The 17,066-nt window shown below is 40.6% G+C and overlaps 1 protein-coding gene and 1 long non-coding RNA gene across 2 annotated transcripts; both read left to right on the plus strand.

Annotated features, from left to right (window-relative positions):
* Nucleotides 1-6,208: 6,208 nt before the first annotated feature.
* Nucleotides 6,209-7,550, plus strand: LOC111948778. Its single transcript, XR_002874771.1, has 2 exons — nucleotides 6,209-6,239; nucleotides 6,721-7,550. It is a non-coding gene; the product is annotated as an uncharacterized LOC111948778 (long non-coding RNA).
* A 294-nt stretch (nucleotides 7,551-7,844) lies between these two features.
* LOC105358088 lies at nucleotides 7,845-16,771 on the plus strand. Its single transcript, XM_023961727.1, has 4 exons — nucleotides 7,845-15,622; nucleotides 15,732-15,850; nucleotides 15,987-16,070; nucleotides 16,169-16,771. The coding sequence occupies exon 1, from the start codon at nucleotides 7,875-7,877 to the stop codon at nucleotides 14,613-14,615; it is 6,741 nt and encodes a 2,246-aa protein (XP_023817495.1). The 5' UTR covers nucleotides 7,845-7,874; the 3' UTR covers nucleotides 14,616-15,622; nucleotides 15,732-15,850; nucleotides 15,987-16,070; nucleotides 16,169-16,771.
* Nucleotides 16,772-17,066: the final 295 nt, after the last annotated feature.

Below are 17,066 nucleotides of genomic sequence, written 5' to 3' on the forward strand. Positions count from 1 at the left end.
TTAATAGGGCAAAAATTCCCGGAAAAACTGGAATATCTTAAAAAGTAAAAGGATTAGAAGTACCAAAAGTCATAGCAATAATGAGCTGAAAGAGCTGAACATTTTAAAAGTTGAATGGTAAAAATCGGTTAAAAATTGTAGAAGGAGTTAAGTGTCAAAAAACGGCGGAAGATAGTATAAATAATAAATAAAGAGAAACAGGAAAACAAAGGGTTGAATGCTTTACAGCATTCAACCAATAAAGAGAAACAGGAAAACAAAGGGTTGAATGCTTTATAGCATTCAACCAATAAAGAGAAACAGGAAAACAAAGGGTTGAATGCTTTATAGCATTCAACCAACTAGAAGGAGCTGCATTTCCAGAAGAAAATGCAGGGTTGAATGCTGTATTGCTGAATGAAAGCAGAAATATGATGAAAAAGCTGAACATTGTAAAAGTAGAATGTCTAAAATAGGTCAAACATTGTAGAAGGAGTTAAGCATGAAAGCTAAAAAAATTGTTGAAAAAATGGCTGAAATGTCCTGGAAAATCCTGGAATATTTTGAAAAATTAAAGGACCAAAAGTCAAAGGTGAACATTGTAAAAGTAGAATGACCGAAACAGGTCAAAATTTGTAGATGGAGTTAAGCGTGAAAGCTAAAATTGTTGAAAAAAAGGATGTACTGTTGAAAATTTGAAAATGATGCTAAAATGGCTAAAAGTGCTAGCATCAGAATCATCAACTGACTCAAAAAAACCACATTGTTTAAGAGTATCATATTGGTAAAAGCTACATGTTCTAAGTTGACAGAAAATCCACTTTTTTCAAAATGGCGGCTTTTCTATTAATTTTATCTCCATAGCAACCATTTTATGTTTGGGTCGCCTCATGGCAGCATGAGTTGGCTCTGAACATAACCTGGTCTGGAGAAGGTTTAGTTGAAGGTGAGTTTGTTTTCAGAGAGGTGAAGCAGCATGGCGCGTCCATTTGAAGATGATTTAGTGGATGAAGAAGCTCAGATAATACTTTTTCCACTGTGAGAGGGTGATAAGACCACATATGGATGTTGAAATATAAACTTTTTTACATGGCTCATCTAACTTAATTATTTGCTTCAGTCAAGATAATTAAAAATCTTTTTTTTGTTGTTAAGTCAGTTTAAAAATAACACCTTTGCCTGCCTGGACTGATTTGGGTTTAAGTGTGGCTTTGTAAAAAAAAATGTGTTTTGTTTTTTTAGCTGTTTTACTGTGTTTTGCCGAGATACTTTGTCCTGCTTTGCTTAAGTCTCTGCACCATGAGTCAGAGGGAGGAATGATGATTTTAGATAGCACCACTACTGACAATTACAGCAATGTTGAAAAATTCCTAATTAAATGTTTGCATAAAGTGCAATTTGTGTTGTTGTTTTTATTTTTATAACAATCCAGATGGAACATTAATGATCCTAAATTGTCATTAATGAGGCTCTATTAAGGTTAGCCATGCTCCTTTACTAGGAATGGCCCGTTTGACACGGTGCTTCGGCGCGGTTCACCTTCATGAAACAGTGTTTCGGCACAATGTGTCGGTGCGTGTGTCAACTAGCGCAGATCACGTGGTTGATGGAGTATGACGCGCCAAATGCTTCGTTTGGTCGAACCACGGTTCAGATGTCACTTGCGTTTCGAACAGTTGGGCGCGGTATTCTCTAGAAATACGAAATGAATCCCGAACGTTTCCCCACCAGTTCTATTGTTTCCCCAGTATTGAAATCAGCGTCAGATCATTGTACTTTACCATGGTTCTTTGTAAATAACGTGCTGTGGTTCAGGATCGTTTCAACTAGATTTGTGATAAGGAAAACAGCATCTGTAAATAGTCCGTTAAGATAGCCCAGCGGAATAGATAGTGCTTTGTGCACCCAGAGGTCCGGGGTTCGACACCGGTGATTGACAATTTTTTTTTTTGCTATGCATTTATTTTCTTCATGTGATGTGTATTTTGCTGTGACAAACCCCTCTCACTGAAAACGTCTCGTGTTGTTTTACGTTGTTCTTTTTAATCATCATTAACAACATTCTATTGTTGGCGGGGCTAAGCACCAGGTCGCTACAATATTATGCGCTCCGCTTTGCCCAGCAACAACGTGTCTATGACGTAGGCACCACGCACGTGCCTCTTGTATCATAACCAGTCTAGGGGCGGGAAAATCGGCACTTTGAAGCTGAGCGGACAAGACACTGGAGGTAAGTCACGTCAGTTAAAGACAAAAATGTACAAATATGGTTAAAAATTCATAATGTAATATTTGTCTTATAGAAAAGGACACTTAATGTATATTAACATTATTTCAAAAAGTTACATTTAGTTTTCTAGTTGTTTTCTACAATGGACTTTTAGGGCCACGGTGAGAAAAAAATTCTGGAAGATAATTTTTTTTTCATTTTTTCCCCACTAAAGGAAAAAAAGTCAAAATATTTTAGACTAAAGTCGACATCTTTAGAAAAAAGTAATACATTTTTGAGAAAAAAGTAAAAATGTTGCTTGAGAAAACAAAAGCTTGAAGACCCTAAAACCTACGTCTTAGTTTTATCTTTATTTCTCTTTCTGAATAGATTTTTTTAATCATATGAAGCTTGACCCTTTTATGGTTAAGATAAAACTAATGTCTTCTTTTTTTAGCCAACATTATGTATTTTACTGTGTATGGATATGTGAAGCAGCTTATTTAAACTGAGTAGTAACAACTTATTTTAAATTATGTAGTAAGAACAGAAGGACAATTCTGGGCAACTTTTCATGTCCTTTTTCAATTTTTTCTTTCATCTCAGAATGGCGCTGACACAGGTGATCAACACTAAACAGAGTGGCCCTTATGCAGCCCCCCCACCGCTGCACATCTGTGTTTTGAGGGAGAGGGAAAAGTCCCAAGTAATCACTTGGGACTTTTCCGGGAATACTGCTGCCCCTCTAAGCACGAAAAATAATAAAGTTGTAGTTATAACAGACGGTCACTCTGTTACAAAGGTGACCTTACTTGAGGAACTGGCCTCAAAGGTGTCTGTGGGAAGACATTACATAATGAAGGGGTATAGGCTGCAGGGAGCCTATCCCCCCCTACTACATTCTCCCCACAAAGAACACGGCCTTTTATCGGACATCTCCTGTTCCAGTGACTGAGTCACTGGAACAGGAGGCCGACAGACTATTAAATCCTCCATCAGTGGTCACACCCCTGACAGCTGTGGACCAGGTGAGAGGTCAACCCCTCCTCACCTTTGAGGGAAAAGTCCTGGAGGTAAGGATTTACGAGTCATGTAAATGCTCACAATCTGCCTTAACAGAAAATGTAATTTTTACACATTAATTGTCTTCATTAGGTGTTTGCAATCAGGAAGATCAGAAGTGGGAGGAACGATGTGCCAATGAGGCAGCTGAGATTACAACAAGTATGTACTTCTGAGTGTGTGTGTGTGTGTGTGTGTGTGTGTGTGTGTGTTTATGCATAAAATAACTTCTCTCACTGTACAGGACGGGGCAGAGGTGAACGTCTCTCTGTGGCGGGAGGCTGCCCTAATTAAACTTGAAGCAGGTGGCCATGTGAGGCTCACCCACATAAAACGTGGGGGTTCGGTGGGTGGGTTCTTCCAGTCCACAAATTTCACAACAATGGAGGTATGGACTGAAACAGTAAAAATGACAATGGAACAAACACTGTAAAATGACTTGCCTTCAAGAGTAAAGTTGGAAAATAACTACTAAAAAAAATTTTTGTAGGTGGTCATCCAAGCTGCTGAAGAGGTGCAGCTGAAAATAATCGCCATCAGGGAGGGGAGAGAGAAAGGGGACCTGGAGCTGCTCCTGGATGACTTTGAGACCCTGGACGTGGGTGAAGAGCTCTGGAACTCTCTGGAGCACTCGTTTGAAGATGGGCCTCTCACCATTCAGGCCGAAAAAACGGGAAACAGGGTGTCAAAAATAACAGTCATTAACTAATCATTTTATGTATTTATTTATGTTAACTTAATTAAATGTTACAAAATAAAATTGTATTTGTTACTATTATTAATTATAATTTATCATCTTAAAAATAAAATAAATAAATTATTATTTATTTTAATCAAAAAAGGATCTACTATTTATTTTTTGGACTGCACTTAAAATAGTATGCATTATTATTATTTATTGATTGTATTTATTAATTATATCATCTTGAATGTAATCAAATATGCTGTTGATTAAGTTATGTTGTCTAAGTATTTTTATGAAATTAATGTTAATGTTTTTTATTGAATGTTAGTCGGTTTGAGATTAAATTTTTCTTCATTTAAGGATTCATTCGATTGTGTTTTTATTTTACATTACTACATTGAGAAGCAGCAATGAATTCTCAGTTCAAGATTAAGGGTATTTACATTTTTGTACTTACATTTTATTTATAAAGCTAAACAATTGATTATTTTCACTAAAGTGTGAAAATACTACTATTATTATATATTATTATCACTTATTGTTATTTTTTTCCTATTTCACCCTTCAAGTTTCTGCACAAATTTCTCATTATGCAACTACATCTGGGAAAAAAAGAAAATAACCACATACATCTGGAATGTTATTTCTTATATTTGTCATTTCCCTCATTAAAGAATGAATTATCTGAAGACAAAATCCATCCTCCTTTTTTTCCAGAAAAAAATTTCGATCACCGTGTCATGTGGATTCACTTTAGCGCCAAAATGTCCGCTCGACAGACGCAGTGGACACAGGGATGGTCAACACTTCACGATGCCCAGCCAATTCTCTCTGTTTGTTCTTGAATATGTTTAGTTTACAAGTCTATTAGTTACATTTCTACATGTATTTAATGGTTTTCTTCTTGTGACCACTGAATATTTTGCAATGACTGTAATTGCTCAATGTGCCGGTACATTAAATGATGTTGTGTTTAGCCAGTAGAGGCCGCTGTCGCGGAAGTCATCGCTGGACGTTTACTTTGAAAAAACGCACGGCAGCTGTCTTCCTGTTGAGCTGTCTGACTCCTATTTGTTGTAAGTTAATTTACACGTAACATGTAAATTCTATATTTTTGTTACGTTTTTGGAGACATTTATTGGTATTTCAGCATGATGTGTTTTTACGGGGATTGCACAGAGGAGGACAGGAGTCGCGGTAGGGAAGAACCATTACACATGACATGTGTGTAGCGTGTAAGAAAACGGCGCCATTTCCTGTCTTCATGAGTCTAAAAATACAGCTAAACAGTTTTCATCTGATTATGTATTTGCATCGTTCCAGTGATTACTTAATGACTTTTAAGTAATATGTATTGTTATGTGTATTTCTCACTGCCGTATTTAATTTTTAGTTATTTTCAAGATTTGATTGCTTAAAAGTTTTATGTTTTGCTACAATACGTAACCAGACAGTTGCCAAAGAACAACCACTTCTGAGTTTTTTTCTACAGAAAGCAAATCTGTGTCTATTTCTGTATGTTAAATTTCTGTATAAAACTTCAGTTAATAAATATAATTTACATGTTATTTTCCAAATAAAAAAATAATTAACAATCCATTTTATACTCGTCTAAATTATTTTTTAGAAGTTTGAATTTCCGAGTAACATTGAATGCATCATGCACTTTAGATGTCACAATCTCCCCTCTCTGCAGTTGCTCATGTGTCTGCTGAGGTGAGTTGTGTCAGGTTCAGTCCGGTTCAGAATATAATTACGAAGTAATAGTCCTCTGCTTTTACCGGAAAGTTATTACACCTTTGTAAGCTTTCGTTACTTTTATTACCCTGCCACGTGAAAACTGGGGGGGGGGGGGGGGGGGGCGGGCTTAAGAATATCATTAGAAGTTAGCTAACATGCTAAAGTGCTAACGTCATGCCACATGCTAGCTAGTCTTGCAGTTTAAGTTTTTTCAGATTGAATGAATTGTTTACGGTTTACACAACGTAAAAGAGTTTTTGTGGTTTATTAATTACAAAGTAAAAATACATAAAAGTACAAATGCAACATTTTTCACCAATGTAACCTATTGTATTATTTCAGTATAAAAATTATAGATATAAGTAAAGTACATGTTTAAAAAGTATAAATGTTGTGTTTTAAAACACTTGCATCAAAATTTAAATCACTACCTTTAAGTTTATCATATGTAATGTTATAAAATAACAATAAATCCAGATTTTCGGTGTTCTTAAAAGTGTCAGAAATTAAATAACATATTTTTTCTCTCTACTAGACTGAGTTAACTTCACTGTGTTTGAACTGGTAAGTGCACATCTTTACCATCTTTTTCTCTACTTTATAATGGACTGCTTTTTAATTTAAAATAAATGTGGTCTACCCTGAGCTTAGATATTGTGTTTTTTAGTGTGGTACTGTGTTCTTGCTCACTAAAGTCCCTCATTTCTTACACTTTCTGATCCACACCACCCTTGAAGTCTGATTTGTTCAGACATCAAATGAATGCACTTTGTTACATGAAGGGCTCTGTAGTGTTTACGGTGGTCTGCTTGTAAGAAAGTGCAGTAGGAGACTAAACTTTATCCTTCCAACAACTAAAAAATGGAATGCAAAATTTTTCCATCTTTGTAGTATTATTCAGAATTTTTCATTTTTATGTGCATATGTCTAATGGCTTATAAACTGCATTGCTAAATAAAGTAGTGGCATCTGTTTTGTGTATGACATCCTGCTGGCTGGACAGCTTTACACTTTTCTGACATAATTTTATGTGTGTGTCTTCCAGGGGATCCTGTGTCCACGCTCTCTGCTCTCTTGTTATCTTGGCTTTTTCTAGACTTTGCCTTTTATCTATATAAACTCTTTTAAATACCCTATCACTATTCTGTCACTTTTCTGCATACTCTCAGTCTTTACTCTAATTTTTTTGTCAATTTTTTTTTTGTTTTTATTTTTTTCTCTTTGTTTTTTTTCTTTTTTTTCCTGCTTCATCTCCACTCTGATTTTCTCCTATACCTCCTTTCAGGTGAAAAGTGCCTTTTTCTCAGTGAATAAGTGCTGCAGGTGAAAAGTGCCTGGTCATTGTTTGGAAAACTATATAAGAAACCCAACTATTTGAGAATTGATACATTTGAGATTTGAAACATATAAGACATTCAACTGATTGTGTGATCAAACATCTGGTGAAAAGTGCCGGGGGCAAATAAGTGCCAAAAATCTTGCTTGATTCCAAAGATACCAGATTTTGGTTTTTGTGCAAATATTTATATTGTGTCTAAGTCTTAAGTCTAAAGAATGCCTAGGAAGAATCAGCGTTCCCAGTCCCAGAAGGCCCGCTGGAAGAACGTGAGAGAAGGTGCAGCTGCCGGTGAAAAAGAAGCTCCTCAGATCGTGAACCTGGTAAACGTGTCTGCTGAGAGTCCAGAGGTCCTACATGGTGGTCAACAATTACAGAAAGGTTCATGTGCTGATGTTGTGAAGAAAGGACGTCACCCTGATTGTTTGAGTGAAGTAGAATGCATTTCTGATGGAGATACTTTCTCAGCTGTAGTTCACCATGATGCTGCTCATAAACCTCCATTTGCTCAGAGACAGCAGGTACACCAGACTGAACCAGAAGAACCGAGTGCTGGACCATCTCACGTGGACAAGATGAAGATGAAACTGCAAGCGTCTGTCAAACATGTTTCTGCATCTCACAGCCAAAGTTCTGTTAAATATGGTACATTTAGGAATACACAGTGTACAGCTAACAGTCAGGTGTTTTTGGCATTTCTGTATGAAAATGAGAACATTACCAGAACAGATCTTGACCATGTTTTAGATAAAGGTGATGCGGTGTACAGACAGGTCAGACAAAGGTTTCCAACCAGTGTTTATCTGGCCACTGATGAGTTACCAGAGGTATTAACTGCACGTAGATCTACCTATAATGTGAACATGAAACTACCTGGCATTTATGGATCTTTTGTAGGAGGAAACAACCTTCCCAGCCTTGAAGAAGGACTCAGCCACCTGTCTTCTGATGTCCAGTATGCTCTGCTGATCATGTCAGGTTTGACTGTTGCAGTTTTCCGATGTAGATCACATGATAACTACAACTACGGCTTCTTTGATCCTCATTCCCGCACTACTGAAGGGTTACCATCTGCTCTTGGTACCGCTATAATGCTGAAATTCACATATCTAACTGACATGATTGACAGGATCAAACTCTGCCACACCAACTTTGAAACCCAACCTTCCACCCTGTATGAGCTGAAGCCTGTCGAGTTTTCCAGTGTGAACATAGACGGCAGGAGAAACGTGTCGGACTGCAGACCAACTGTTGCAGAGTCACATGGAGCTGCTGATGGGTCAACCTCACATCCAGCTGCTGATCAGCCTCTGAACATATCTCCACACATGTCCACATCCGATGTCATCATGGAAGAAGCATCTGCTGGTAATATAACCTCAACTGTGCAGCAGGTAGGACTCATGATGTACGAGACCAGAACTGAACATGAACCTACAGGTGAATCTACTTCATCACATGATGTTTCTGAGACTGACAAAAATCTTCACACTGTTGTCATCCAAACCCCTGCTGGAGATCTTCCTGATACTGGATTTACAGAAACCTACATTAATTTCTCAAGGCTTAATAAGTCACAAAGGCGAAAAATCAGGAGAAGATTGATAAACTCACAGAAAAAAGGCCAGAAACAGGAGAATAAAAATAGTAAAGAAAAACAAAAATATAAAAATAATCCTACTTTCAGAGAAAAGAAAACTCTGCAGAGTCAAAAGAATTATTCTGAGAATGAACAACTTCGAGAAAGAAAGAAACTGAATATGAAGACATATATTAAGAATTGTACTATTAAAAATGTAGACTTTCAACAAAAAAAAATACAGTACATCAGAGATCGTTACAGACAAAACAATCAATTCAGACAGAAACGCAAAGCTTATCTTACAAACCGTTACAGGCAAAATGAAGAGTTCAGAGAGAGACAGAAAATGTATCTAAGAAACAGTTACAGGCTAAATGAAGAGTTCAGAGAGAGACAGAAAATGTATCTAAGAAACAGTTACAGGCTAAATGAAGAGTTCAGAGAGAGACAGAAAATGTATCTAAGAAACAGTTACAGGCTAAATGAAGAGTTCAGAGAGAGACAAAGGGCTTACATGAAGCAGAAATCTCAACAACGTTATGAAAATGACAGAGTTTTCCGTTTGAGACACAGACAGTTTATGAAACAGATGATGAGAGACAGATACAGAAGTAACTGTGCATTTAGACGGATGCACAACCTCAGATGTGCCATGATAATAAGGAGAAAGTACAGACAGATGAAGAGACCTACACAGACTGTAGAAACAGAGACGGACAACAGTTTGATTAAAAATGCCATTTCTGTCTTCAGGTCCAACATTCAAGCCGGACCCTCTTATGTTTGCACTGTGTGTCATAAAGCCTCGTTTCCAAACCAGGTCCTAGTCTGCAGAAGGTCCAGTTATGTAACCAACACAGCAGTCATTGAACCGTGCCTGACAGGTAAATATGTCCATGTGTGTGAAGGTTCCTGCAGAGACCAACCATGTTTAGTTCCTCGTGAGAGACGTAAGGAGTGGATTTGTCACACATGTCACAGTTATGTCAAAAAAGGTGCTGTACCAGCTCTAGCTGCAGTCAACAACCTAGAACTGACAGAGATTCCTGATGAACTGAAAGACCTGAACATCCTGGAGAGACATCTGATCTCTAAGTGTATTCCTTTTGCTAAAATAATTCCTCTTCCTAAAGGCAGACAAAGACTGATTCGTGGCAATGTAGTGTGTGTTCCCTCACAGGTGCAGGAAACAGTGGAAGCTTTACCCAGACTAAGAAACGAGTCTCAGGTGATGAGAGTGAAACTGAAGAGACGCTTGTGTTACAAAGGTCATCAGCTGTTCCAGACGGTAACCTGGTCTAAACTTGTACGAGCGCTGCTCAAACTAAAACGTATACACCCACAATACCAGGACATAACTATCAGAGATGAAGCTGAACTCTGTGACCCCACACTTCCTGATGAGGAGGAGGAGGATGATGAGGAGGATAGGATGGATGACGGTGATTATGATGAAGCAGATTTAATGGAGATAGACATGTGTGAGAAAAGTGCCATGTGTGAGTCTGAACGTGAAGTTGAGAGGTTAAGTGATAATGATGAACCAGCACAGCAGCAGAGAAATGATGATGATGAAGAGAATGAGCTGCCAAACGGAGGCTTTGCTTTGGAATCCTGTTTGCAGGTGCCAGACATTTCAGAAGAGATCATGTGTTTCTCTGATAACACCTACTGTGTTGCTCCCGCAGAAAGAAACAGTCCTGTCAGCTTCTTCAGAACCCCTAAACTGGAGGCCATGGCGTTCCCGGTGCAGTTTCCTACTGGTCAGAACACGCTGGACGAACAGAGACGTATTAAAGTCACACCCAGTGGTTATTTCAAGTCTAGACTTTTTAACACAGATGATCGCTTTGCCAGAGACCCAACATATCTGTTTTTTGCCCAGTTTGTGACTGAGATCCACCTAGCCAACTCCAGCATGATGGTACAGCTGAGAAAAGGTAAAACCCTGACTAGAGATGGACGTAGGATAACCTCAGCTATGTTGCAGGACAAACAAGAGGTTGAGAGACTTGTGAGGAATAAAGATGCCATCAGGTTCATGCAGCCCCTGAGAGGAACTCCAGCCTACTGGCACAAAACCACCAGAGACCTGTATGCCATGATTCGCCAGTTAGGAACGCCAACGTTCTTCTGTACATTTTCAGCAGCAGAGATGAGGTGGCCTGAAGTCATTACAGCTGTTAAGAGACAACAGGGTGAACAGGTTGACTTTGAAGCTCTAGACTGGTCAGAAAAGTGTGAGATCCTCAGATCCAATCCAGTGTGTGTGATGAGGCTTTTTGACAAACGGGTTGAATGTCTTTTCAGGGACTTGTTGTGTTCAGATGCTCAGCCTTTAGGAAAGGTCATTGACTTCTTTTACAGAGTAGAGTTTCAGCACAGAGGGAGTCCCCACATTCACATGATGCTCTGGATTGATCAGGCCCCACAGGTAGAAGTAAACAGTGATCAGACTGTGTGTGATTTTGTTGACAGGTTCATCTCAGCCCAACTTCCTGACCCAAACACAAAACCAGAACTGTACAAGAAGGTGACAGAGGTGCAGAAACACAGCAGGAACCACACTAGAACTTGTTTCAAGAGCGTGAACTCTGGGTGCAGGTTTGGTTTTCCTAAACCACCATGCAGACGAACCATGATAACAAGACCTGATGAAGATGACCACACCAGTGCTGCAAAGGAGAAACTCAGACCTCTGTACCAGCTCCTGATCAACCCTCAAACTGCTTCTTTGTCCTTGGACCAGCTCCTGGCTCAATGCAACCTGACGATGGCAGAGTATGAAGGTTACCTCCACAGCATGACCAGAAAAACGGCCCTGGTTCTGAAACGTCAGCCCAAAGACTCGTGGATAAATAATTACAATCCACATCTGCTTGAAGCCTGGGACAGCAACATCGACGTGTCTTACATCCTCAACGCCTACTCCTGCATCGAGTATCTGACCAAGTACATCACTAAGAAAGAGAGCGGCCTGTCTGAGTATCTGAAAACTGTGATGGATAATGCTCACATGGACCGGGTGAACGAGTGTGATGAGATGAGAGCGGTCATGCAGGCTTATTCAAAAAAGAGAGAGATCAGTGCTCAGGAGTGTGTCACGCGTGCTTGTGGTTTACACATGAAAAAAGGTTCTCGTGCAGTTGTGTTTGTACCTACAGATGACAACCCAGTCCGCATGAGTCGACCTCTCTCGTTCCTGGAGAACACCACAGACGACTGCTGCAACATCTGGATGACCAGTCTGAGTGACAAATACAAAGCCAGACCGGAGACAGCGGAGTACGAGGGCATGTGTTTGGCTGATTTTGCTTCAACATGCAGGTTTGTCAGTGCTAACAAGTCAAAGAATAAGAATGTTTTACCGCTCCTCAATGACTTAGGGTTTGTGCAGAGACGGCGAAATGACAAAGCAGCTGTCATCAGATATTACCACTGTTCACAGGAGAAACACCCAGAGCAGTTTTACGGTAGACTTCTGAAACTGTATGTTCCTCATCGCTCAGACTCTGAACTGAAGTCAGAGCACTTTCCAACCTATCAGTCCTTCTACCAGTCTGCCGTGTCGTATCTGCCGGGATCCGAAGACTATGAGTTTGTGATTGACATCGTCAAACGAAACAGAAAGAGGTATGAGAAGAACAGTGAGGAGATCGAGAACGCTCTGCAGGAGTTGGAAGACAACGGAGACCAGGCGGTTGATGAATGGTGTAATCTTGCTCCTGAATCTGATGTTGTGAGGGTGCAGTGTGATGATGATTTGCAGGCAGATGAGGCAGACAACGAACAGGAAAATGTCCCAGACTACAACCCTCAGTCAAACGCTGGAACAGAAGTCAGAGCCTTCAGAGAGCCTTCATCCATGGACCCAGCAGTTCTACGTGGTATGTATCAGACCCTGAACCAGAAGCAGGCCTGTGTGTTCTATGCAGTCAGAGACTGGTGCATCAAACGTGTGTGTCAACTGGATCCAGAGCCGTTCTTCCTTTTTGTTAACGGTGGTGCAGGAACAGGTAAATCTCATCTGATCAAATGCATTTACTCAGAAGCCTCTAAGATCCTGAGGAAACTACCAGCACGTGCAGAGGAGGCCGATATCTCAAACCCAACTGTCTTGCTCACTGCTTTTACTGGTACCGCTGCCTTCAACATCTCAGGAACAACCCTCCACTCTCTCCTGAAGCTGCCTAGAAGCCTGAAACCTCCTATCTGTGGACTTGGTAACCAGCTGGATGAGGTCAGAGCTGAGCTTTTCAATGCTGAAATCATGATTATTGATGAGATTTCAATGGTGTCCAGGCCTCTGTTTGCTTATGTAGATGCAAGGCTGAAACAGATCAAAGGCAGTCAGAAACCCTTTGGAGGAATGTCAGTTTTAGCCGTTGGAGATTTCTATCAGCTGCCACCAGTGCGACAGTCTAAACCCCTGTGTGTGTTTCAGCCGTCAGACATTGACCTGTGGTGGCAACATTTCCAGGTGATCACTCTGACGCAGATTATGCGGCAGAAAGACGACGTTGCTTTTGCAGAGCTGCTGAACAGACTTCGGGTGAAAGAAAAGACGGAGGAGTTGTCTCAGGAAGACAGAGATTTGTTGTCTCAGACCATCACAGATGCTTCTTGTTGTCCAACTGATGTTCTGCACATTTTTGCCACCAACAAGCAGGTCGATGAACACAACACTTCAACACTCACTCTGCTCCACCCAGACGTGATCAGCATCGATGCAGACGACTTCCGGAAAGACCCACAAACAGGCAGAATGACCCGACAGGACAAACCAGGTAAAGGAGCCAGAAACGAGTTGGCAGACACTCTGAAGGTCGCTGAGGGAGTTCGAGTCATGCTCACCAGAAACATCGACATCCAGAACGGACTGGTCAACGGTGCATTTGGTAAGCTGCTGAGAGTGGTAAGTTCTGGAAACGACAAACACATCATCAAACTTGGTCTCAGAATGGACAACCAGGTGAGAAACAACCAGACTGGAGCTGCAGATGACCTGGTCTACATCGAGAGAGCAGAGGAGAACCTGAAACAGAGGAGGGTGGTCCGAAGACAGTTTCCTGTGAGACTAGCCTTTGCCTGCACCGTGCACAAGACTCAGGGCCTCACGACCAGTGCTGCTGTGGTGTCACTGAAGAACATCTTTGAACCAGGTATGGCTTACGTAGCTCTCAGCAGGGTGACGTCTCTCAGTGGACTGTATCTACTGGACATGGACGAGAAGAAGATCTATGCCAACCCAGAAATCACTGCAGCTCTGCAAACCATGAGACCAGCACAGGTAGACCACACAATGCCTCTTCTGCAGGTGAGAGAAGCAGTGAGCAGACCCCACACTCTGACTGTTGTCCACCACAACACAGAGGGACTTCCATCTCACATCAGCGACATCAGGAGTCATCATGAAATGTGTCTAGCAGATGTTTTGTGTCTCACTGAAACCCACCTGCAAGGCTCCTTTGTTGCAGAAAGTCTCCAGCTGGACGGCTACGCCATGTTCAGACGTAACAGACACGTGTCCTACACTAACCTTCCTCAGATGGCTAGCAGAGGTGGAGGAGGAGTTGCTGTTTATGTCAGAAACTACATCCAGGTCCAACACAAACAGTATTTACACAATGTGACTGATCTTGAGTTTGTGGTTTTGAAGCTTCAAGCTCCGTTCCAGGCTCTGATAGCAGCTGTTTACAGACCTCCAGACTACAGTGTCTCAGTATTCCTGCAGAACCTGGTAAGTCTTCTGGACTCTCTGGAGGTGATGGACTGTCATCCAATCATTGTGTCAGGTGACTTCAATGAGAATCAGCTGTTCATGGTACGAAAGCCCATTGTGGAGATGTTTCAGTCTAGAGGGTACAAACAACTGATCACTTCTGCCACCACAGAGAAGAACACGCTGCTCGACCTCATTTTCATTTCTCAGCCACAGCGATGTCTCAGTTCTGGTGTCATGAGGACCTACCACAGCTACCACAACCCTGTTTTCTGTGTCCTGTCCTTCAACCAGACGTGAACAAGCCAGGTGAGCTTTAAATGTGCTGAAATATGAGACCAAACTTTGTGTTTGTGCTGCAGGAAGGAAGACCGTAAATGTGAGTATTTGGGATCTTAATGTTGAACATGTGATGTGATCTTCTGGTATCATGTTTGTAAGATACTTTAACAAAAGACACAAAGGGAACAAGATTTATTATACACAGTCATTCTTTTCCAATCAAACACTAATCATCATTTAACCATCATAAATATATTTTTACAAGTCAATTTAGTAGGACAAATATCTATTTTACAGCTTATGTTTTTAGAGTATCAAATATATTCTGAATCATATTTATTGTAGATCATTGTTTTATTAGATAATAATCAGGACACAATCAGGTGAACATCTTTTCCAGATAATCATGTTGATACAGAACTGTGGGCTCGTTGGTTCTGTGCATTTATCCGGGTGGGTCTGGGTCAGGGAGGATAAATGCACAGAACCAACGGTTGAATACAAGCTAGATGACATTTACTGCAGCAGGACAATATCAGAAGTCTGGTGTCCATGTGCTCTCCAGACTTCTGATGTCCCACCAACACAGACCAGCTGACAGCCCACAGTAGGGAAGAGCGGGGGTGGGGGTGGGGCATACTATGTAGATTTATTTCTGCCTGGTTTTTTTTTTTTTTTTTTTTTTTTTTTTTTTTTTCCCAACTATCTGCACATGTCTGGGTTGTTGACATGTTCTCCTGTGAGAACGTCTAGCTTCACTAAGTGCAGCTGCAGCAGCGACTGCACACTTGCCACCATCTTGATCAAGATCAGATCCAAACTAGACCACAGTTGTTGGACCACAGAAAAACACTCTAGGTCCTGCCATCTCAGTCCTCCTTCAAAGCAGAAGATGAGCTAGAAACCTCCAGCCTTCACCTGGGAGCAGAGACACAACACAGCCTAACAAGAACAGAGAAGAACATCACTGCTGGACCACACAAACTCCTCCTACCAGAGTCCAGGTTCTTCATCACAGTCAGAAGGTTCTGAACTAGAATATCATTCTCCTCCAGTCTGCTTTTATTTCAGATGGAGCATCTCCTAGGTCACATGTTGGAGGACTAAAGCATCATCCATGTGTTCTTTCTTCAGGTTCTTCACAGCACTGCTGAGACCTTCAGTCCTGACCTGGTACCTCTTCTCAAGTCTTCCTAACCAAATGGGAGTGAAGATTCTCTGGACAGCAGATGTGTCCTGCACCACTGTTGAAGGTATTCATGTTCTTCATGCCACCTTCCAGAGTCATTCCAGAGTTTGTGTAGTTTTGTGAGGAGCTGCTCCGCATTTGTTCCTGGACATCCCATCTGTCCACCCTGGTAGAGACTAAGTGGTCTGCTCTGATTTCAGACATGGTGCTGCAGGGAAACCCTCGTCTTCACACTGTTCTAGTCGTCTCTGTTCTGCATCAGAACCTCCAAACAAGGCTGAAAGGTAAAACTTTGACTAATTTAATTCCTTCCTAAAAAATCTACCTTCAATGACCATCACACTGAAGCACTTTCTCAACACTCTTTATCTTTTATTTAAAGATCTTCATTCAAACAAGTTCAAGGAGGCATCCGCTCATCATCTGAAAGTGGAAGCGGTCACATGGTGAACATACTTTGGATCTTTGATTTGAGCCTCTACAGACAGAAACATGAACAGAAAACTAAACAGTTATGGATATTTCAGAGGTTTTTTTCTTTGAAGACTGTCGAAAATTGTAGAAGGTGGATTCACATGTTTGTGATCATATTTGATCACATTGTGGATGTTTGGGAGATTCTCAATATCACTCTCCTACCTTTATTGAAGTTTAATAAAACTGTGCACCATTCAATCAAAAATCAGACATCCAACACTGAATTGGAAAGACAAAATCTGAATGTGTCTGAGACACTAAAGTGAAGTGCAGGAATCCTGCCTGACTGTGGCTGTCAGCTGGTACGTAGAGATCACAGGTTTCACATTTGTGCTCTAATGCTGGACCGTCTAAAGCCAGTAGAGACATTAGTTACAGATGCAACTGCAGAGTTACCAACTCAGTTACTCTGGGTACTATGGGTAACACAACTCAGTTACTTTCAGTCATTTATGTATATATCTGCCATTCTCCATTCTTATGAATATTATATCAGACGTATTCTGTCCTCAGTATTTGTGTTCCACAAATCTGTCTGTTATTTGGACAGGTTTTTAAAAAGTCATGTTTTTCATGGGATAAAACTATAAAAGTAGTCACTGAAAGTACTAATCATATAGACACATACAGATTTACATTGTAGAATAATGTTTCATCACATCATGTTTGGTAACCAAAGAACCAAAAAGTATTGCATTAATTATTTTATTTCTTATGCATTTGTTTCTTTAGTGCTTATATGATGCTTTTCTACTGTCTTTGTTTTGTTTGTTCTTTTAGTTATGACTACGGTAGTTTAAATG

Source organism: Oryzias latipes, chromosome 2 (assembly GCF_002234675.1).
Source record: "Oryzias latipes chromosome 2, ASM223467v1".
In the NCBI taxonomy this organism is placed as follows: Eukaryota; Metazoa; Chordata; class Actinopteri; order Beloniformes; family Adrianichthyidae; genus Oryzias; species Oryzias latipes.